We start from the raw sequence: 23309 nt of genomic DNA, 5'->3' as shown, positions 1-23309 counted from the left end.
CGGTTTGAATAGTTAATATTTCAGTTGTTAACAAGGTTGTATAATAAGGTTGGTTATTCTCGATCTATATTAGGAGACAACATTTTCCGTACATTAAAAGCGCATCGAGAGTAACCAACCTTATTATACAACCTTGGTTGTTAATCTTGTGAAACTTTTTCATGGATAATTACTTGAAATAACGTGAACAGTCTCTTTAAACAATGAAAATCAGGGGTATGATATACAATAGTAGTTACTGGTAACAACATTTATTCAGAGATATTTGTTTATTAGCAAGATGTCTACAAAAAAGCTAAATAAAACGTAATCGTTATTGTTTCTCAGAAATTGTTATCCATGTTATCCCTTTATTCTCTTGCTCCTTGTATTTTCAAACTATATTCCTATATTCTGGGACACCCTATTGTTTTAATAAATTATAACTCTGAGACACCTTGAAACATAAATTATATCCCTGTAAGGCTGTATAGTGTATTGTATACCTAGAGCAGTTATGAATCCGTGACCTTCTCTATCAAAAACACGAAATGCCTCACTAAAAATTTTAAAATATTAAAATAAATTTGTTTTTGGTAAATACCGGGTGTCCTACGAAACATGACTTTAGCAAGATAACTTGTAGGTCGTCTTTTATCTTTGAAATAATATGCGTACTTTACTCTTAAACCTAATTTTACGAGTAAAATTCTAGAGTTAATAAATAATGATAAAAAATACCCATAGTCTTGGCATTTTCAAAATGTGGTCTGATTTCATTATTACCGGAGATATGAAGAATTTTATTTAGATTTGGACATTATTGGTTTAAAATTGAATACTGAACAGAATCCTTAGTATCTCCAGTAATATTAACAACACAAATTTGGTTGACCACATTTCAGAAATGACTCGATGATTTTTGTGGTTTTCGTTTTTCAATAATCATTGACGACTGAATGTCACAAGGTTGTATAATAAGGTTGGTTACTCGACCGCTTCAATGTACGGAATATGTCGTCTCCTAAGATAAAAACTATAATTTGACGTCACTGGATATAGAGGCGAGAGTTACGTCATTTTAGGTTTTTATCTATCTATCTGAGGTGACGACATTTTCCGTACATTGGAGCGCATCGAGAGTAACCAACCTTATTATACAACTTTGAAATGTCAAGAACAAATTTAAAGATTAAAGACAAATTTCAAATCTTCTTGCTACTTTCATGCTTAGTGCCACACTCTGTATTAGGCTGAAAAAGTGCAGCATCAGTTTATTTTAATCAAAGCTAAACAGATATCCTGTGACATTCTTACTTTAAAATTATTTTTCTAGGTTCCAAAACTAAAATGATAAAAGTTATAAAAACACCGATTAAGCGAAGTGAAGAATGAATTATATTCTATCATTAAACATTCAATAAAGTCAATGTAAAAAAGATAATTTTTGTACCGTATTTCTTCTTCTATATCAGTATCATGGATTTCCCTAAATAAAATATTTAAAATTAAAAGTAAAATATAATAGTTACTAATCTCTACTAGATCAAGTTTTTATCTATGTCTGTTCGTAAGTCACAATTCGATGTACAAACCGCTAAAGTCGATGTATGCACACTGAATTGTGTACAATAATATGTACACATATTATTGATTTAATATGAGTATATAAATGCAAAGAGATGTTTACCAAAGAAAAGGTTTGTAGGGTTTGTCAACGAATAAAGACGGGTCTAAAATTACTTTTTTTGTACAGTCCATCTTATAAAATTGTGAATGTTAAGACATCAAGTGTGTTATTGATGCATTAATTAAGCAAATAATTTTACCAGTGATTTAAAAATAAAATCACGGAAAACTTTTTCATACAGTGTTAACCAGAAATCAGTGGAATACATTGACGCCATCTTACTTTCTTTTTTATTACAAAATATCATACTTTTAAAATTTGAATAGCGTGTATCAGATGTTACAATATTTAAAATCAAACAAAGAAAATATACGATAATCGTTCCAGAGTATTCTGGTTACCCCTGTATACTCTTTATACATGTCTAGCTTCCTGATAGTTCATGATGACATTTACTTGCATAATAAAACTAGGGGGAGTTATTTATTAATTATTTAAAAACTATTGATTCGTAGAAGCATTTCAGGAATACACGATTACCTATAAATTAAGGAAATACAAAATAAATAAAAATAGACTTTTTTGGAAATATTTTTATTTTTACAGTATCATTTACACCATTTATTGTAATATTGTAGCATAATCTTAAATCTTTAAAGTCTAGAATTATTTCCTTGGTTAACAAATAAACAAAATTGATTTAACATCTTTTCAATTTACTTCTTTACTATACCTAGTCATCAGCCACACAAATTCATTAAAGCTGATACATCCATTCCCATCCTGATCTATCTCATTAATCAGCTCCTAGACATTCATTCATTCATTCCCATCCTGATTTATCTCATTAATCAGCTCCTAGACATTAATCCCTTAACATTATCCTGATCCAACTGATTGAACCACTTCTTAAAAAGAGGAAAGGATGGTTTCAGGGTAGACTGCCAAATATAGTTTAACTCCTTAACATTTATTCATTCAACCATTGTCATTTATTTCTTCAACTATCCTAGAAATGGATCCATTTATTTATCAAAACTCTTCATTTTTACCCGTGGATATTCATCATCCAATTCTTTTTATTATCAACCTGTATTGTATATTGATTAATTCAATTATCTAGCTTTCTAGCAGCAGTGTAATTAACTAATTACAAGAAATAACAGATCATTTGTTTACTAATACATTTAATCAAAATAGTGATTATAAAATGGTATCTTTACACACATTTTTATATACTTTTTTTACATATTTTACTTTGCTTTCATTAACAAATAAGAAAATAATAAGAGTATTCTCGCTAAGCTTAGCATTTTTACTTCAAACAGCCTGTTTCTGAATTAATTAAGTATATTTTATAAAGCCTAATTTTTGGTTCCATATAAAAATTTATAAAAATCGTAATTTTAATGAACTCTTTATATGAAAAGAGTCAAAAAAAAAACTTACTTGTGAATTTCTACAAAAAAAGAGATATAATAAAGTAACTCGCGAGATTAGCCTTGAAGTTGACCTCGTTTAATTTCTGAATTCTTCTTCATATAAAGACTGATTTGTTCACTGATCCCTCAGTAAAAGACTGATTTATTGACTGATCCCTCAGTAAAAGAATGATTTGTTGGCTTGTTTCCCTGTAAAGCTGTAAAAAGACTATTCCCCCTGTAAAGCTGTCAAAAAAAGCTTATTTATTGACTGGCCCCCCTGTAAAGCTGTAAGAAACTCATTTATTGACTGGTCCCCCTGTAAAGCTGTAAAAGACTGATTTGTTGGCTCTGTAAAGCTGTAAAATGGCTGATTTGTTGACTGGTCCCCCTGTAAAACTGTTAAAGGCTGATTTGTTGGCTGGTCCCCCTGTAAAGCTGTAAAAAGACTAATTTGTTGGCTGGTCCCCCTGTAAAGCTGTAAAAATACTGATTTGTTGGCTCTGTAAAGCTGTAAAATGACTGATTTGTTGACTGGTTCCCATGTAAAGCTGTAAAACGACTGATTTGTTGTCTGTTCCCCATAAAGCTGTAAAAAGACTGATTTGGTGGCTGGTCCCCCTGTAAAGCTGTGTAAAACGACTGATTTGTTGACTAGTCCCCCTGTAAAGCTTTAAAAAGACTGATTTGTTGACTGGTCCCCCTGAAAGCTGTAAAAAGACTGATTTGTTTGGTCCCCCTGTAAAGCTGTAAAAAAAATGATTTTTTGGCTGGTCCCCCTGTAAAGCTGTACAAAAAAACGATTTGTTGACTAGTCCCCCTGTAAAGCTTTAAAAAGACTGATTTGTTGACTGGTCCCCCTGTAAAGCTGTAAAAAGACTGATTTATTGACTGGTCCCTCTGTAAAGCTGTAAAAAGACTGATGTATTGACTGGTCCCCCTGTAAAGCTGTAAAAAGACTGATGTATTGACTGGTCCCTCTGTAAAGCTGTAAAAAGACTGATGTATTGACTGGTCCCCCTGTAAAGCTGTAAAAAGACTGATGTATTGACTGGTCCCTCTGTAAAGCTGTAAAAAGACTGATGTATTGACTGGTCCCCCTGTAAAGCTGTAAAAAGACTGATGTATTGACTGGTCCCTCTGTAAAGCTGTAAAAAGACTGATGTATTGACTGGTCCCCCTGTAAAGCTGTAAAAAGACTGATGTATTGACTGGTCCCTCTGTAAAGCTGTAAAAAGACTGATGTATTGACTGGTCCCCCTGTAAAGCTGTAATAAGACTGATGTATTGACTGGTCCCCCTGTAAAGCTGTAATAAGACTGATGTATTGACTGGTCCCCCTGTAAAGCTGTAATATCTGTACTTGAAGCTCTCCTTCTGTAGGTGTCCAGCCAAATGTCCGCATCACCTTGAAAATTTCAGTTTTAGTTTAAAAACTTCGAATCGTCCCCATTGGTAATAATTAAATTTTTAAATGTCGTCATAAATAAATTAAAAGTAAGTTTTTTTGCATTACTAACTAGATGCTTTCAGGACTCATTTTGCAAAGAACTTTTTTCCCAGGGGGGGGAGGGCTGCTGGGCGCAAAGAAATCCCCCCCCCCCTTGTGTACCATCCTTACAGAGTGTGATTTTTTTAGCATTTTTTTTAAACTGTCATTTATATTTTAGCTAGTTTATCATTTGTAAAAAATGATTAATTCACTAATTCAGGTCCTTAAAGGGTGATAAACTGGAATAAAATTGAAAATTGTAGATTCTTTATCATTTCAAGAAATTTTATAAAATATATGTTGTTTAAACAGATAAGATAAATTGCCCCGCGCCCAGAAATTTTTCCAAAAGTCATTTTATTGAGATGCTATTTTTGTAAAGAAGAATTTGTTTAACCTGGCCCAGCTCTACTGTAGTAATCGTCCCACCTCCATCCCTGAAAATATATTCATTATTCAAACGATAGCCTTGAAGCCTTCATCTGATCAAAACAAAGTTTAATTCTCAATTATGAAAATGCTTATCTTCCCCAGTTAAAAAGATATGGGATTAGAAAATTGGAGTTTGTGGCAAAGAATTTTGCAACCTGATTATTTAAATCTTTGACATTTTAAATTTTGACTTCTTGATTTAGCAGAATTCATAGTTTGAATTATCAAGGGTCTACTACATTTGGTTGCAAAGATATAAGAATTAAAAATTAATTTTAGTGGCGATTAATATGCATTTCCTTTTTATTTGAATTGCTTTTAAATTTCTATTGAAAAGTTCATAGATTTGTTTTGGAAAATCTTTAAAAAGTAGTAACTGAATTGTCTTTAAACTATTGGATTCGACCTAAGATTTGGATTTACATCTTCTCTAGATTTTAATTTGAATCTTTTCTATAGATTTTCATTTTAATCTTTTGTAAATTTTAATTTTAGTCTTCTCTAGACTTTAATTTCAATCTTCTTTAGATTTTAATTTGAATCTTTTCTATAGATTTTCATTTTAATCTTTCTAGATTTTAATTTTAATCGTCTCTAGATTTTATTGTGGGTCTTCTCTAGATATTAATTTCAATCTTCTCTAGATTTAATTTCAATCTTCTCTAGATTTTAATTTTAATCTTCTCTAGATTTTAATTTTAATCTTCTCTAGATTTTAATTTTAGTCTTCTCTAGACTTTAATTTCAATCTTCTTTAGATTTTGATTTGAATCTTTTCTATAGATTTTAATTTTAATCTTTCTAGATTTTAATTTTAATCGTCTCTAGATTTTAATGTGGGTCTTCTCTAGATATTAATTTCAATCTTCTCTAGATTTAATTTCAATCTTCTCTAGATTTTAACTTTAATCTTCTCTAGAAAGAGGTTTAGTTCAAAATAATTTAATTTCTAAGAATGCATCTTAAAGAAAGTGTTTATTGTGAAACTTTGATTATAAATGCAACAGAAGTTCTAATGTATTAATTAAACTATTTAGGTTTTGATTTAAACTGAAAACTACTGGTAACATAAGTTTGGGGTCTGACTACTTCAAACTAAGTAGAATTTTTCTAAATTTGAAATATTAATGCTTTAAATAACACAATTCCTTTTTACGAAGGTTGGCAATGTCTGCAACCAAATAAGTTCGCAGGTCTGCTAATTCTTTATTGTAAATAAAATTTCTTCCTAATGTTGAGATTGGAATGAGTCTTGAACGGGTTTTAAAAAAATCTCTTCACATGGAATCCAAAATCTTAATCGATTTTAATTATAGTTCAATCCATACCCCTTTTAATTATCGCGTTGGCTCCCTTTAATTTAGATCTATTTCCTGACCTGTCAAAGAAAGAGAAAATATCTCGATATTCTTCTAATTTTTCCTCAGACAACCCTTCTGTTGCCTAAATAATAGCAATGTGTAAGATAAAAATGTTTTCATTGAATTTACCCTCTCTAAAGCTAAAGATTGAGATTTAACCACAAATTCTGATCTTTGCTACCCGATGTCGTAGATCTTTGATGGTACAAACTATGAATTATGTTTGATAAAATGGTCTAGTTTGAAACACATCAAAGGTTTACACCGTCAGGTTGCAAAGTTAAAGGGATTAGAAAATGTAATTTTGTTTTAAGAACTTAGTTTTTTTTATCATTGGAAAATATCTATACATTGCATATATTAATCTATATCTATATCTATATACATATATCATATCATCCTATAAAGTGCAAAATACATTTAAAACCACTAAATTTAATGAAATAAAATACTATCAAAACCAACCGGTTTCAGTTTGGCTTCCTTTTACTAATATCCCTCCTTTCTCTACTCTTTCTCCTACACCTATCCTATCCTCAAATACTTATACCTATCCTAATTCACTTATCCCTTCTTCCCCCTTACTATATATTATCCTCCTATACTTATACCTGTTCTCATATAACTATCCCTCTTTCTCCTTCTCCTGTGCTTATGCTATCCTCCTATCTCCCTCTCCTATACCTATACTCATATACCTTTCCGTCCTTCTTCAATACCTTTCCTTTCCTCCAATCCTCTTCTCTTATACATATCCTATCATTTTATATACATCTCCCATATTTATCCGCCCTCCTCCTTCTCCTATGCCTCCTATCCTCCAACTTACTTCTCCTACGCCTATCCTATCCTCCTATCTCCTTCTCCTAAATCCGTCCAATCCTCCAATCTAGTTCTCCTATACCTATCATATCCTACAATCCCCTTCTCCTAGCTATACCTAGCCTATCCTCCATTCCCCTTCTCCTATACCTATCATATCCTCCAATCCCCTTCTCCTATACCTATCCTATCCTCCAATCTTCTTCTCCTATACCTGTCATTTCCTACAATCCCCTTCTCCTATACCTATCCTACAATCCCATTCTCCTATGCCTATCCTATCCTCCAATCCCCTTCTTCTATACCTATCCTATCCTCCATTTCCCTTCTCCTATACCTATCCTATCCTCCAATCTTCTTCTCCTATACCTATCATATCCTACAATCCCATTCTCCTATGCCTATCCTATCCTCCAATCCCCTTCTTCAATACCTATCCTATCCTCCATTCCCCTTCTCCTATACCTATCATATCCTCCAATCCCCTTCTCCTATACCTATCTTATCCTCCATTCCCCTTCTCCTTTACCTATCCTATCCTCTAATCCCCTTCTCCTAATCCTATCCTACAATCCTATTCTCCTATGCCTATTCTATCCTCCAATCCCCTTCTCCTATACCTATCATATCCTCCAATCCCCATCTCATATACCTATCTTATCCTCCAATCCCCTTCTCTTATACCTACTTCTCCCATACTTATCCGTCCTCCTCCTTCTCCTTTGCCTATCCTAACCTCCAATCTACTTCTCGTATACATATCCTATCCTCCTATCTCCTTCTCCTAAATCTGTCTAATCCTCCAATCTAGTTCTCCTATACCTATCATATCCTCCAATCCCTTTCTCCTATTCCTATCATATCCTCCAATAAACCGACCTATCCCTCTTCCTTATCCTAAGAGAAGCTGTAAATAATAGTTTTATGATAATGCCTTAATCTATATTCAAGACGTATATGTCCGATAATAATCTAATCATAAAATTAAGATAATTTTCAGTATCATGCAATATATAGTTTTACTTTCAAGATTAACTATAGCAAATCTAAAATGTCAAGATGACGTTTACCAACGGTACCATATATACTCGTTTATAAAAATTGACAGTTTTTTTGTCACAACTTTTCTAAAATCTTTATTTTGAAATAGTTTATGACGTTTTTTCAATTTCTTTTCATTTACATTTTTATAAATTCTCTTTAACATTACTTTGTATCATTTCAAAAGATTTTAGAAGATTTGAACTTACTCTGATAATGTTGTGCATGATAAGACTTGTACATTGCAAAGTTGATATGTATATGTATAAAAATATATAGTGCAATGTATCTACATATAACTTACATCGATCAAATCTATGTAATACTAGGAGATCATTTAGCGACAACAAATATTAAACTTTGTAAAATATGGTTTCAATTTTATCATTTTTTTTTTCTTGTATTTTTATCACAAATTTGCGAAATTACACTAGAATGTTCAATGTTACATTTCAGAAAATTTGTTAAATTGTTGATCGATGGTTTCGAGGGTACTGAATTCAATTGATATATTTTTTCAATTTATTCATAAAATACAATTTAATCCAATAGATTCAATAAAACTTCTCTTTTCATCCATATTTATTATAGATATATTTCCTCATTTTATCTTTTATCCTTTCCATTTTTGTGAAGAATAATAAGATTTTACGGGTAATTTTCTCATTTAAAATGGTTAAATCAAAGTGAATTTGTGTCCTTCTTTACTGTGTGCACAAAGTTATAAAGTTTTGCATCAAAAATGTGGGAATAATTTTTCTGCTTAGCGATTTTTATTCTAAATACTCCATGAATGTTTTCCTTGCAATAGCTTTTGTCGAGTTTTTTTTTCTTCTAAAATATACGATTAGTAGCTACTAGTACCTCTCTGATCTGTAACTCTCTGTCGTCCGAATCCATTGATTCAAACCACAGGTCGAAAATCTTGATACTTAATTGAGAACGCGATAGAAAAAGAGCACGGCGTGGGCACGTGCTAAAATAACCGGATATACGTGTTTAATAAACACAAGGGTACTAGGAATAGCGCGGGAGATTTGAATCTACTGAAGAGAAGAATACGAGGATACGGCGGGGTGGAGAGGATTAGAGGATATGAGGATGTATATCTAGGAGGTCTTAGATAGTGGTTAGACGGGGTTTTGTACTTGGATAATACAGAATTTTATATCAGCAAGTAAAGGGCTTATTCATGTTTTTTTGATTTTTTTATATCGACTTTTTTCATTTTTTCGTCATTGTATTATAGAGAAATATTTATTCAATTATTGAAAATATTTATAAAATTTAGAATTGACCTCACGTTTGTATGTTGTAAATTAAAAAATAAATGCAATTAAAAAATATCTTTTGTTTGCACATCATGATTAAAGTGTCAGCTGTACTTAATTGTTCTAAAAATTTGTAATTTGATTCCGTTTTAAATAAACATTGAAAAGCCTTTCTTTTGTGAACCTACAATTGGATAAAAGTTTTTTTTTATTTTGAATAAATATTTTTATCAAGGATTCAATTTACAGAAACAATTCCATGAAAAATGATGTGTTTGGTATCACGAATAAAATATCTAAACGCACGGAATACAATAAAAATTTCATTTAATGGTAACTTTGTATTAATTATTTATTTATATATTTAATACAAATTTAACCCTAGCATATTTAACCCTAGTTACCTTGTCTTTATTTAACCTATTGTTACCTTGTCTATCAGTGGCGTGCGAGGGGGGGCCGCGCCTCCGAACCCCCCACTCACGCGTGCCCACCCTCGTACGCTCCTGTTGTCTTTATTTAGCCTTAGTTACATTGTCTTTATTTAACACTAGTTAACTTGTCTAAATTTAACCCTAGTTTCCTTGTCTATATTTAACCCTAGTTACCTTTTCTATATTTAACCCTAGTTACCTTGTCTATATTTAACCCTAGTTACCTTGTCTATATTTAATCCTAGTTACCTTGTCTATATCTAACCCTAGTTACCTTGTCTATATCTAACCCTAGTTACCGTGTCTATATTTAACCCTAGTTACCTTGTCTATATCTAACCCTAGTTACCGTGTCTATATTTAACCCTAGTTACCTTGTCTATATTAGGTATGAGTGGGCGGGTCTGTGGAATTAGGGGAAATGTTCTACTAAGACTGGGACCTAAACATTTAAAAAAATGATTAAATATTTATTTATATTCATAATTTGTAATAGTCTAGAAGTTAAAGAACAAAAGAAGAGTCTTGAGTCTGATTTTCTAAACACTATTTCTTTGAAACCAATTGTTGAAGACCTCAGATATTTCAAACTATGAATTGCGTTAGATTGAATAATTTAAGTTTAAAATATCAAAGCTGTTTAAACCATTAAGCTGCAAAGATTTAAGGATTAGAAAATTTGAGTATGTTGCAAATACTTAATTCTGAAATACATCATGTTAGAAATAAACTCAAACCATAATAAAAAATTACACTTTTTCTGCTTTATGGATAGCTTTAAATCAAAATGCCAATTTATTTATATTAGAATGTGGAATATTGTTTTAATAAAATATATATGATCGTAAACGCGAATTTCATAATCCCTAAACTTTGAATAATTGCCTAGAATTATATAAACTTATTTTGATAAGCTTTGTCGCAAATAATTAAAATTTAGTTAAGGTTATTAATGAAACGATCGAGAAAAGTGTTGAAAGGGGTATAGGTAGCACATAAATAGCTCTGAATAACATCTTATATCAATTTATCTGTTTCATAAATATCGGGCTATATAAAAAAAGGATTATTTTTAAAATTAATATGACGATTAACATGAAACTTACTTTCAGGGTAAAAGAGGCTTTTTTTCCTGTTTGGTTTGGATTTGTTTGATTCCCAGAGGATACTATTCATCCAGGACATTTTGTAATCTTTTTTCATCAATTCATTTTAAGTTTAAAATTTTGCGATTCAAAGTGGGTTTTTTTTAATTTCATTTTTTAAGCCGAGGTCGGAATTTTTGTATAAAATAACACTGTTTTTAACTTCCGATTTCGATATCAATCATAGCCGAAACTTTCAATTTGGAGCGATTAAAGGTTTTTCCTTGGAAAAAATGATATTTTTTGACCGTGTGAGGATTTTTGGTAGCTAATAAATTTTCAGACTTTGGAAAATAATATAAAAAGAAAACATAATCCATCGGACTACAAAGAAATTCGTATATGTCTGTGCATAATTAACGACGAATAGAGTAATTGCTAGATTTTGACATTTTGGAAAAACTTGTCTTTAGTCTTTAAGTTTTATAAACGTGCATTCATACTGGCTAATCAAGTATTCACTTATTTATTTATAATTTATTCAAGAAAATTTACTAATTATTTACTTATCATAAATCATTAAAGTTTCTTTTCCAAGTTTCCTACTCCCACTCCCTCTCCTATCAATGCGCAACTAGTAAAATTATTATTATTTCTTCAGTCCTCAGTCTAATATATAAACTTAATATATTTTATCAATGACTTGCCAAAATACCCGGCGTTGCCAGTGGTATCTTAAAAATCTTCCATTACTCAGCTATTAAAGAGTTTTCTGTCTCTAAAAGGGGAATCTGAGGAACCCATGTTAGCCGTTACATTTTTATCTTTCCGTGCGTTACGTTTGCCTAGCTAAAGGTAACATATTATAAAAACACCCAGACATTAATCCCAAATAAAAGTTATTTGGTCATGTGTTTGAACTTGCTTATTCACAGAACTTATTTGATTATTTATATACTGTGAGCCTATCGACTAAACATAACTATCGAGAAACGTTTTTGATCTTTGGTATCTAAGTTTATATTGTAAAAATTACAAACATACCATACATTGGTTTTATTTAATAAAGTGAAAGTTGAACGTAATTAGTAAACCAGAAAAAAGCCACATTTTGGAATTGCCATGTATTTCATAATTATTCACCGGGACCCTGAAAACTGTGAACTGGGAAGACAACCTTAGACTCAAGTTATGATTTTAAATACTCCAATATCAACGTGAAACATAGCAATTGTGTGCGGTAGATTCTCAATCTGCGGTAAAAAAGTTGCTTTATGATGTCAAATATACATTATTTGTATCGTAATCGTAAATTACATATAAAGAAAGAATTCCGTAAATATCTCATGAAGACGACATACTCTTGCTCATATTCATGCTGCATGGCCGGGACATATTATTTTTCTATATTTTTTGGAATGTAAAGTTACTCTAGGCTGCATTAGTAGCTGAGCAATAAAAAAACAACATGAATAAGTAAATTCGGGATAATTACTAAATGAATTACAGTGTGGGAAGGGGGGGGGGTCACTTCTGTTAATTAGACTGGTTTAGGCTGAACCTCACTGAGAATACTGGATCAAATTACAGTGTAATTTACTTTACTCCTAGACACAGAAACGGATATTTAGACAGAAATCATTTTCTAATATTTTAGAAAAAATATTTTTTTAGCGAAAATAATAAATTGTGGTTGGTAGCTTGTAATTGATATTCCTCCAAAAAGAAGGGAAAGTGTAATTGCATTATTGTGTAAGAAGATAATCAAAAAAACACATTTAACACCCAAAAATGATGGAGCCTTATGAAAATTTCTTCAACTTCAAAAATAACAGTAAATTGTCTTCAGTATTTAGTATTAAGTGGAATATTTCATAACAAAAGCGCTCGTTTAAATGTTTCAAACACAAAATGCACATTTCTGGAAATTGGTAAAGTAAAAATTGCTTTTGGTAAAATGGAACACATTAAAATTTGGAATAGAAAGGCAACATTTAAGCAATCTTATATGTTCCAATGATGTTGTTTAAAAGCAGGCAGTGTCATCAATAATTTAAAAAACAAACTTTTCGTTGAAATATATATCTGCATGTGCATTCTTCACAGTTGCCATGAGTTCCTGTCATAGATAAAGATAGATTGCGCATAAGACGAAATTTTTCATCTTGAAAGATATAAATGTACAGAGATGTTTTAAAGATATTCCTATTATATAGATTAACTAGGTCGGTTGTGAACATTGGATGTTCTTTTGTCATTGCGTACTTGTGGTGTACATGAGTTCTGTAAAAAGAAATTTAAGATAGTTTAGTCCTTCCCATGTCCATTCTTTATTTCTCGTCAATATGATATATTGCTCAGTGAAATAATTTGATATTCTCAAAATAAAATTCACTCCTGAGTGGTTTAATAATTATGAAATCCATTAAAACACTAAACCACCCCGCTTATCATTGAAGTACACTTTAACCCCTAGAAGTATTAGTTCACGGACTGTACTATTCTTGGTGATTTTGCTATCTATGTTTATTTATTTATCCATAGTTCCTGTTCATTGAACTATTTAATATCATAATTTGTGCCGACAAAATGGTCGTTTTTCTATACTTCAGTATTATTGGTCTTACTGTATAAAGCTTATATTAGGGGGAGCATTCTATCACTTCATAGATAGATAGGGATATCCCCTTATACTTTATGATACAGAGCGTCCCATATCATATTAGATTATCTCCAATCTTTAACACCTAAATACGCAAATTATACTAAAAAAATCTAGCATTTTCTGCAAAAAAAATCTATTAGCCTTATTAAACTCTTCAAAATGATTCATTTTTCTTAAATTTTCTGATTTGTCCCCCAAATCGTAATATAGACCCATTGACGCGGTCTAATTTGATGTGGGACACCTTGTATTCTCCGACAAGATAAAACTTTAAATGTCGTCTTGAATTTATTAACGCTTTATTACCTTTATCAATGAAACTGTATTTTTCGAAAGAACTTGATGCGTAAGTGAATTATTAAATCTGGTATTCAGTAGCGTATTTAGAAATTCGTCCAAGGAGAGGGGTTTAACAAATTGTATTTCAAAGGTGGGAGGCTAGCTGTTTAGGCCTGTAAATTCCTCTGACATATTTCACTGATCCCAGGGGGCTGAGCTCATAGCCCCCCCCCCCCATAGTGCAGTGTCTGGATTAGAATTAATACTACAAAAAGCAAACATTTTGTTCGTGGTTCTAAGGTTCTAAAGTTCCTGCAAATTTGACATTTTACAGTGTGTGGGGGAATGGGGAAACCAGGGAGTAAGGAATAGAAGGGAAATATAACTGACGCGGTTCGCCCTACCATGTGATTATACATGCTTTACAGACGAAGTACTCCATTTGAAAAAGAGTTTTTTAAAGGTCGTCTTTTAATTTTTTAAATGTAGTTACTTTACCATAATAAATAAAAACAATCTTATTTAATATAATATATGAATACATGTAATTGTGCATAAGACGACATTTAAATATTTCTTATTCAAATGGAGTACTTCGTCTGTAAAGCATGTATAATCATATGGTAGGGCGAACCCCGTCAGTTATATCTCCCTTCTATTCCTTACTCCCTGGGGGAAACATGCCTTTCAATAATTGAATTTTTCAAGTAATGTTGAAGGGATCTTTTCCTTTTTGCAGTTTAGCAAATGAATTATATGCATTCTTAATATTGATTTTAATTCTAATTCAGCCTATAGACCTCTGATACTTCCTTCTTATTTTGTAAAAGCTCTGATTTATAACAAAAAGATTACATTTGATGCAGATAAAGAAACTAAACTTTTCTGTAAACACCATCTTAAAGAAAATACAAGCATGAAGGTGCAAGAGCTTAAGCCCACGTTAATTTTTGTCTTCTTCTTTTGGGTTCAAAAATACACCTAGACGATTACTTCAGAATCGTAAATTAACAATTACGACACATTTGGACGGTCATTATAATTGCAGTTGTTTATTCCATACAGTTTGGTTTTATTTCTTTTGCAGAAAATACAGGTTTATACAAATAAAATCAAAACGACTACACACTTTATTCTTTCAATCTTGGTTCCCTGCCACTTCAAAGGAATTGAGTCATTGCCACAAACTTTGATTTTGTATTCCCTTAACCTTTACAACCCAATGTTGTCAACCCTAGATACTTCAAGCTATGAATTCTGATTCATCAAGTAATCAAAATTTGAAATATCTAAGGTTTACACCATCTAGTTTTAGAGATATAGGTATAATGAACATTGATTTTTGTGCAGGCTAAGACTTAATTCCTTTGTTTTTCTTTGTTAAATCAGTTATATAGTAGCTCGATCATTTAAAGGCTATATTCGATGCAAAAGAACATATTCAATCTTCTAATTCTAATGAAAGATTTTAAGGTTTATATCCATAATTTATGGATGTTTAAAAAACAAAAAAATGGTTGATCTTTGTAAAAATACTGAAATTTCAAAAAAGAAAATCTTTTTTTATACAGCTAGCTCTGTTTGTACCACAGTAATAATAAACCATAAAGGTTGGAATGTATAAGAATCGATTTTCCATGCTTTTCTCATTAAATATTTATTGATCTTGAACAGAAGTAAGGACTGTTTCTTTAATTTAATAAATCAAAGAACTGAGTTTCTTTATATTATATATTCTAATTTTTAAAAGTGAAAAAGTGCCACAAAACAAAAATTTTCTTATCCCTATATCTTTGCAATCTGATGTGTAGAGTTGAGACCTATTATGTTTCAAACTTAAACTGATCGATCTAGAAGAATGTATATTTTAAGATGTACGACTCCGGGTTACGACGATATAAGGATTTTTGCAAAAAGTCGGTTTCTTAAGACTGGCATGATTAAGAGCAACGACTCAAATTAAGTAAAGGAGGGGGGGGGGGTGTAAAATAAACCATTTGTTTTAATAAAAATACATCTTAATTTGCGTAGCTGTCCACCTATGTTCATTTAATTATAAGAGACAAAAAACAGTATTTTTATTCTTTTTCTATAAACTCACTGTGCAGAGAGGATGATATATCCGCTGGTCTAAAGTCTGGTTTGGTAAAATGTCAAATTAATTCTGTCATTAAGAGTGTAAAACCCAATAATTAGAAAATAAAAAGTCTGTCTCATGCAGCAGGCAGGAAATTAATTATAGGATTAAATATTTATTAATCGTCAATTAATTAAATGGTATTTTTGGAACTGTAAAACAACCAGTTCAAACAAGTTTCAAAATAGACTTTTCTAGAACCTTTCACTTAAAATTAATAAATATACCGATACGCTCCCAAAAAAAGTAATGAAAGGTGGGGGGGGTAGGGTTCCCCAGCCCGCTTGTTTTGTTCTTTACTTTTTTTGTTCTATAATTTTTTTCTTTATAAAGTTGTTTTCATGAATGTCTGGTAAACAACAGTAATTTAAGAGATTGGCTTGACAAATTGCAACACCAAATTTTTAATGTTGCCGCCTTTTAGATGAATAATTTATTTGTAGCGAAACTTTTCACAAGATAAAATCTTGTCAAGACTTAAGAAGCTTTTAATAGGAGGAAAACAGACTTTGAGGGGGATAATTTTGTTTCATGTAAAAACAAAATTTTGATTTCAACTTATTTCCTTTATATACAGGGATACCCACAAAAGATTCACCATCAAAAGACTATTTAGTAGGCAGCAGAATGAAATCGTATTATAAAAAGTTTTGGGTCTTCTTTTTTGTCTCATTCTTTGTAGATAACCCTGTATATAATATAAATATTTTGTCTTCTATTCGTTTTAATTTATCCACTATCAAGTATCCATCTGCCCTTACTCATCTCATTAATTACATATTCCCATGTATTCCCATGCAATGATGACTGGTTTAAGGTTAAAATGGATTTAAATTATTTTGATTAATAAGAATCAAAAGAAGTAAAACTGCATGATTGCTCAGAAAAGACATAAAGAATTATATTTTAATACTACAGGGTGTCCCAGTAAACATGGGAATTCAGTGACGAATTCTATAACGTCTTTGTTATGAATTAGCATTGCAATGCCTAATTTCAAAAGCCATCTTATTATTATGTCTGCTAGAGTTTATTTTATGAAAACGGTAACATAAACAAACACATTGTAAACATAGCAGACAAAAATATTACGGATTATTGCTTTCTCATGCAGTAGGTATCACTATATTAAATCAAAGAATTATTCAAAAATACGATATCAAAATCGTCACTGAATTCCCATGTTTATTGGGACACCCTGTACCTTTAAAGTTCTTTGAAACCTTATAGGTCGGATGGACCTTTAATCTATTTCTATAGTCCAAGTTTGAAATATCAAAGGTTTACACAGCCATGTTGCAAAGATAGGGATTAGAAAATTTTAGTTTGTGGCCAAAACTCAGTTGTTTTGGACAGTTGTTTTCCTTTAAATTGTTAAAACTCAACATTATTTCCATAACAGTTTGTAAAAATGAGTCAAAACTCAATTATGAAATGGAAAAGAGGGTGTGTGGAAAAATTCCCCGAATTTGGTGTTTAGACAAAAGCAGAATTATACATAGATCCGATTTCGTTTTCTCATTTTATTCTTAAAAACCTGCCTAAAAAAAGAAGATTTATAGAAGAAAAAAACAGAAGCATCATAGCATATGATAAAAATTTCAAGATTTTTTTCAAAAAAAGAAATTATTCATTAAAGTAAAGAATTGTAAATAAACTGATCGATATTCAATGTTTTAACGGTAACATTTTCAAAATTGGACCGTTTCTTAAGATCATTACACATTTTTTTCACTCTAGATGAATCAATAACTTATAGTAAATACAGGGGAAGAAAGTTCCAATCCGTGCTTATGTTTTAAACCTGACACTGAATGTCAGGTTTGGAACAAATATTATGATCAACATTCTAGTAACTCTTCCTTTGCCGAGAGCTAATATCAATGAAAGAAACTATGTATAACATAATATTAAGCACGACGAGGACTACAAATAATACTATTTACTTCTTTTCTAAAATTAAAAATGTGAGTGACCGTTCATTTTCAAGAAAAGCCAATACAATTTTCGAAACAATTCAAGGTTTTCCATTTTTGCCATATATCACAAATTCGAGTTTGGAACAAGTTTTGGAACATATAAACCAACTTTTTAAACAATTCATAATTTGAGAATATTCAAAAATTCAGAACAAAACGCACTTACATAATTTACAGAATAATTGCATTTTAACGATCTAGGTCCCGATTAATCTCTCAATACTTGACTCTAACTCTAATAGCAAGTCTATCCAGACTCAATCTCTATCCAATCCTGGCTCTATACGTCTGTCTAAAACAACGATTCATACTATACTAATTTATTGATACAGGTAAATATAGATTGACCGGAATGGCCGGTCAGGGTCAAATCAAAACATAGATAATACAGATAGTTGAACTATACACAATCTCGCGAATCTATTACAGCATGAATCACTAATAAATATTTGTATCTTTCAAAATATTCTAAAATATGTTTTAAATACTTATACATAACTTAAACATTATACTTTCAAATATAGAGAGTATTATTTTCAGTTTTCTCCATATTAGATAAAATATTTTCCTCTGTTTTTTGTTCAATTTAATTGCAAGAACAAAAAAATGTTATAATTTTTCAATCTTATAAGTTGTAATATTTTGAAATATAGGAACAGAATATATTTTTTTACATTTTTAATGTTTCATTCTTTAAATTCTAGCAAATACAAAAAGCTTGTTTTGTTACCAAATTGTGTAAATGCTTGAAAAGTATTATTGATTCAAATCTGTTAAATGTCACAACATCGCGACATGTTCAGGCGCGCAACTAGGGCGGGGGGCACATGCCCCTCCCTTAAGAAGGCTTGCCCCCTCCTGTAGGGGGGCAAGAAGTCCACCCTGTTTTGCAATTTAGCGATTCATGAATCCCTGGAAAAGGGAAAGGGGGTTTATTAAGTATTTTTAGATATTTTCACTATCAGTTCTGCCACTTATTATGATATTTGGGGGCTTGAATAAACCATACGTCATCAGTTCATTGCACATTTATATTTTTTTTTATTTTCCTTGATGAAGGGTCAAGATATAGGATTATAGATGATTTAGTAGAACAGTATTTTGAAAGATGATTTCCATGCACTCTTGTATAAACTATTGGTCATATTGTAGTCAGATCGGTTGTATTGGACCTTTCGGTCAAATCAGTCAAATTGGTCATATCGGTCAGATCGGGCCTATCGGTTCTATCGATCATATCTTCCCTATCGGTAATATCTTAGGATTGATTGTAATACTATGAATTGTAACCTGTAGCAGTATAATCCTCGGATTGAGATTGTTGAAGGATTATAAATAATTAATCTGGATTGATCCATACTGATACAGCTCGACATGTTGATATCTGAAACCTACACGCATAGGTCACATCCTGCATGCTCATCCTTCATCCTTCGTCTTTTCGTTCTTCATCATTCATCCTTCATCCTTCATCGTACATGCTCATTGCTCGGTTCTCTTTTTTGGTTACCTTCCTTTATAGGATTATTACCGATGTTTTTTAATGATCTATTAACATTCAAACGTTTGATAATGATTTAATTGTATTGTATTGCCTGCAATACAAAACTATATAAGATTAGTGCAGTTAAACTTACAATAAATAGCTTAATTTAACCCCCTTCCCTCCTCTTTGTGTGTGTTAGGAAGTGTTTTACAGTGCGAGGAAGAAGACAGATGTCGCTCTGATAAACTTTTATTCTTCATTTTGGTCAGATGCAGCTGACAAGATTAATTCTTCTGTTTCTTCAAATTTAAATATAATTATAAAAGAATCCTTTGTTGGAATCAGACAAAAAGACAAATATTTATGCACATAGACAAATATAAAAATATACAGATATTTAAAGTCTACAGTCTATACAGTCTACAGTCTTCAGTCAACAGTCTACAGTCTACAGTCTGCAGCTATCCCTGCAGGGTTTGTCCAACACCGGATATCATTGAGGAATTAGATGAATCTGTAGATCTGAATATAATAAGAGATCAATGATTGATCCCGAGATTTATAGCGCAAAAGATCTGTAATTTACCTAATTTGTTGACTGGTTATCTCATTGGCCGAGATCATATTTTTTGCTGCATCTGATTAGTCGGGTCTTTTGAGATGTTTTAGGAATTAACTTAAGCTGACGAAACACAAGAATACTTATAAGAGTTTTTTGTAGGGATGTACAACAGTTCTGTCCTTAGAACTCACTTACAGACTCAAAGATTAATGGACTTAATTATTAACTTAAAACGACCAAAGACTTACTTTGCAGAAGTACAGAAACCACTTCTGTAGACTTAAAGGTCGTCTTGTATTATATCTGAAGTTATCTTTATTCCTCTCAGATATACTTTACAGATTAAATTCTATTTTGTCCATGTTTTTATGTGGGGCAGGTTTCTATTTCCATGTATTTGCGTTCCACATGAAAGTAGGGTTCGGGGAATAATGAATGAAAATACGTAAATGAAACATTAAAAAATAAATGATGTATTAATGTTCCATATATTTTAACAAAGAACAACAAAATAACTTGTATACAATTCTGGAATTAGGTGATTTTCAAAATATTTTGAAAACGGATGAAAAAGTGTTAGATACAAAACTAAACTGTAAATTAGAATATTGTTATTTGCTCTCCTTGTCCGTGTAAAGATGTGAGGTTGGGACGGATAGACTCCGTAGCTCCAGTTCTAGTATCCGTATTCTGGGCTCTAGCTCCGGGTTCAGGTAGAAACACGGGGTTTGTACTACTTCTCCACTACGGAGAAATAGTAGACAGCCAACCTTATGCATGGTGACATCAAGAGAACGGAATATANATATATTTTCAATAAATGTGGAACTAACATCTACTTTTTTTACTTTCAGAAATTAAGAAAACGCGAAAAATTATAAAATGAAGTGAGTGAACTGATTGGATGATTTATAAACTTGTTTATACTAAACAGATATAGATATAAATATCGAGGAAAACTTTTGTAATCAATTCTTTTTTGTAAACTGACTCTTAACCTGAGGAGAGATTGTGATCTTGCTAATTTATGCAAATCTTTTAAAAACACAGAGAACATTATTTCTGAATTAATTAATAAAGATCAGGATTAATTAAACCATTAAAACTTTAAATACAAGATTAAAAATTTGTTTTTAATCAGAAGGTACGTTGGGAAATATGTTAGAATTAAAAAATCTACGTGAATAAAAAATGTTTCCAAAGATGTAAAAAATTAGTGAATTATACTGACGAATCGATTCTAAGAAAACCACACAAGTCTATAATAGAGTTTTTGGTTTTTGTTGTCTGATAATTTATTATTTATTCTATTCGATATTTAACACAAAATAGTCAAGCTAAATGTCAATTCAAAGATTTCTGGCAAAAGTTATTGATTTCTGGCCTCAAACTCTAATTTTCTAAACCTTTTATCTAGATCTGCAACATAATGACGTAGTCCGTTGATATTTCAAACTATGAATTTTTCCGTTGGATCAAATATTCAAAGTTTGAATTATAAAAATGTGTACCACCACCAGTTTGCAATGATAGTCAAACTAAAATATCAAATGTTTACACCAATAGGTTGCAAAGGTATAAGGATAAGGGATATAAGGGATAGGAAAATACCGAAGAAAACATAATTTGTTAGTTCTATTAAGTACACGACAAAGCAAAGAAACACGAAATTTTTTTAAATTGTATTCTACTCTTGAAGTTTCTGTTGTTCAACAGATATTTCCCCAGAACTTTGATAATTCCTTGGATATAACCGGATACACCTGGAGGGGGGGGGGGAGGCAGGGGGCCGGGCAGGGATAGGGTTAAAGGATTGACAAGGTTTTGTTGTGAGAGCAAGGGGGGCAGGAAGGGGGGGGGATAACATTTAGTTTCCTATTCAAAACATATTGTGTAAACTTCAATAGAGGTTTTAAATTACTAATAAACAAGTACCATCTTCATTTTAGATACAAGGATACAGGGATATAGCGGTACAGGGATACTGGGATACAGGAATATAGCGGTACAGGGATACAGCAATATAGCGGTACAGGGATACATACAGGGATACAGGGATATAGCGGTACAGGGATACAGGAATACAGAAATACAGGGATAAAGGGATACAGGGATGTAGCGGTACAGGGATACAGGGATACAGGAATATAGCGGTACAGGGATACAGCAATATAGCGGTACAGGGATACATACAGGGATACAGCAATATAGCGGTACAGGGATACATACAAGGATACAGGTATATAGGGATACAGGGATACAGGAATACAGGGATACAGGGATACAGGGATACAGGGATACAGGGATACAGGGATACAGGGATACAGGGATACAGGGATACAGGGATACAGGGATACAGGGATACAGGGATACAGGGATACAGGGATACAGGGATACAGGGTTACAGGGATACAGGAATACAGGAATACAGGAATATAGGGATACAGGGATGCAGGAATACAGGAATACAGGAATACAGGAATACAGGGATACAGGGATACAGGAATACAGGGATACAGGAATACAGGAATACAGGAATACAGGAATACAGGAATACAGGGATACACTAGTTATAAAAGACTATACACGAATGTAAATATCGGGTAATAGAACAAAAATTCAGGGATTCATGCAAGAGATGTTATAGTAACACTATCAAAAACTGGCCTAATTCGCAGAACACAACATCTTATCATTCTCATTTGTTGGATAACAGATTAGAGTTAATAAAAACCGATGTAAAATTGAACAGAAAGTGACAATATTTGGATATCGCCTATGTTGACCTTGATTTCCCATGAAGTAATTTATAAAGAAATATAACCGTAAATATTTAATGGTTTATTAGCACAAGACAGCTAGGGGGATTTGTTGGGTCATGGTCATTGGTCACAATGTGGGTAAGGTAAGGGAAGAAGAAGGGAGTACGGCTGAGGTATACAAAAATAAAGTGGAAATGGAGAAATGAAAGAGATGGAGATATCGCAGTTAGGATTGAGGAAGGAGAGTAGGGGGAGTAGCGTGAAATTTATTAAAGGGTGAAAAATTCACCAGGACGGAGGAGAAAGAGCCCCATTCTTCTGTGACAAGCCATGTACAGTGTTACGCCCATTCTTATCGATACTTGACACGCCCTAGTATTCAAACCTCAGCGAGTCAGCATTCTTCAAAATTAAATTAATCGCAAATCTTTTGAAAAGAATTGAATATGCCAGGTGTGTGCGGAATCAATG

General features: G+C 31.8%; 1 protein-coding gene across 1 annotated transcript; it reads right to left on the bottom strand.

Moving 5' to 3' along the window:
- Window positions 1-284: 284 nt before the first annotated feature.
- LOC111702572 (calmodulin-A) lies at window positions 285-11099 on the bottom strand. The gene is made up of 9 exons (XM_023474310.1): window positions 10990-11099; window positions 10258-10325; window positions 6333-6397; window positions 4920-4959; window positions 4394-4438; window positions 2343-2416; window positions 1433-1468; window positions 486-538; window positions 285-295 (listed from the first exon to the last, which is right to left on the bottom strand). Exons 1-9 carry the CDS (start codon window positions 11084-11086, stop codon window positions 285-287), a joined length of 489 nt encoding a protein of 162 aa, XP_023330078.1. The 5' UTR covers window positions 11087-11099.
- Between the last annotated feature and the right edge of the window lie 12210 nt (window positions 11100-23309).

This window comes from Eurytemora carolleeae, unplaced genomic scaffold, assembly GCF_000591075.1.
Source record: "Eurytemora carolleeae unplaced genomic scaffold, Eaff_2.0 scaffold183, whole genome shotgun sequence".
In the NCBI taxonomy this organism is placed as follows: domain Eukaryota; kingdom Metazoa; phylum Arthropoda; class Copepoda; order Calanoida; family Temoridae; genus Eurytemora; species Eurytemora carolleeae.
Note: the sequence above shows the minus strand (reverse complement) of the source record. Positions and strands in the feature narration are given on the sequence as shown.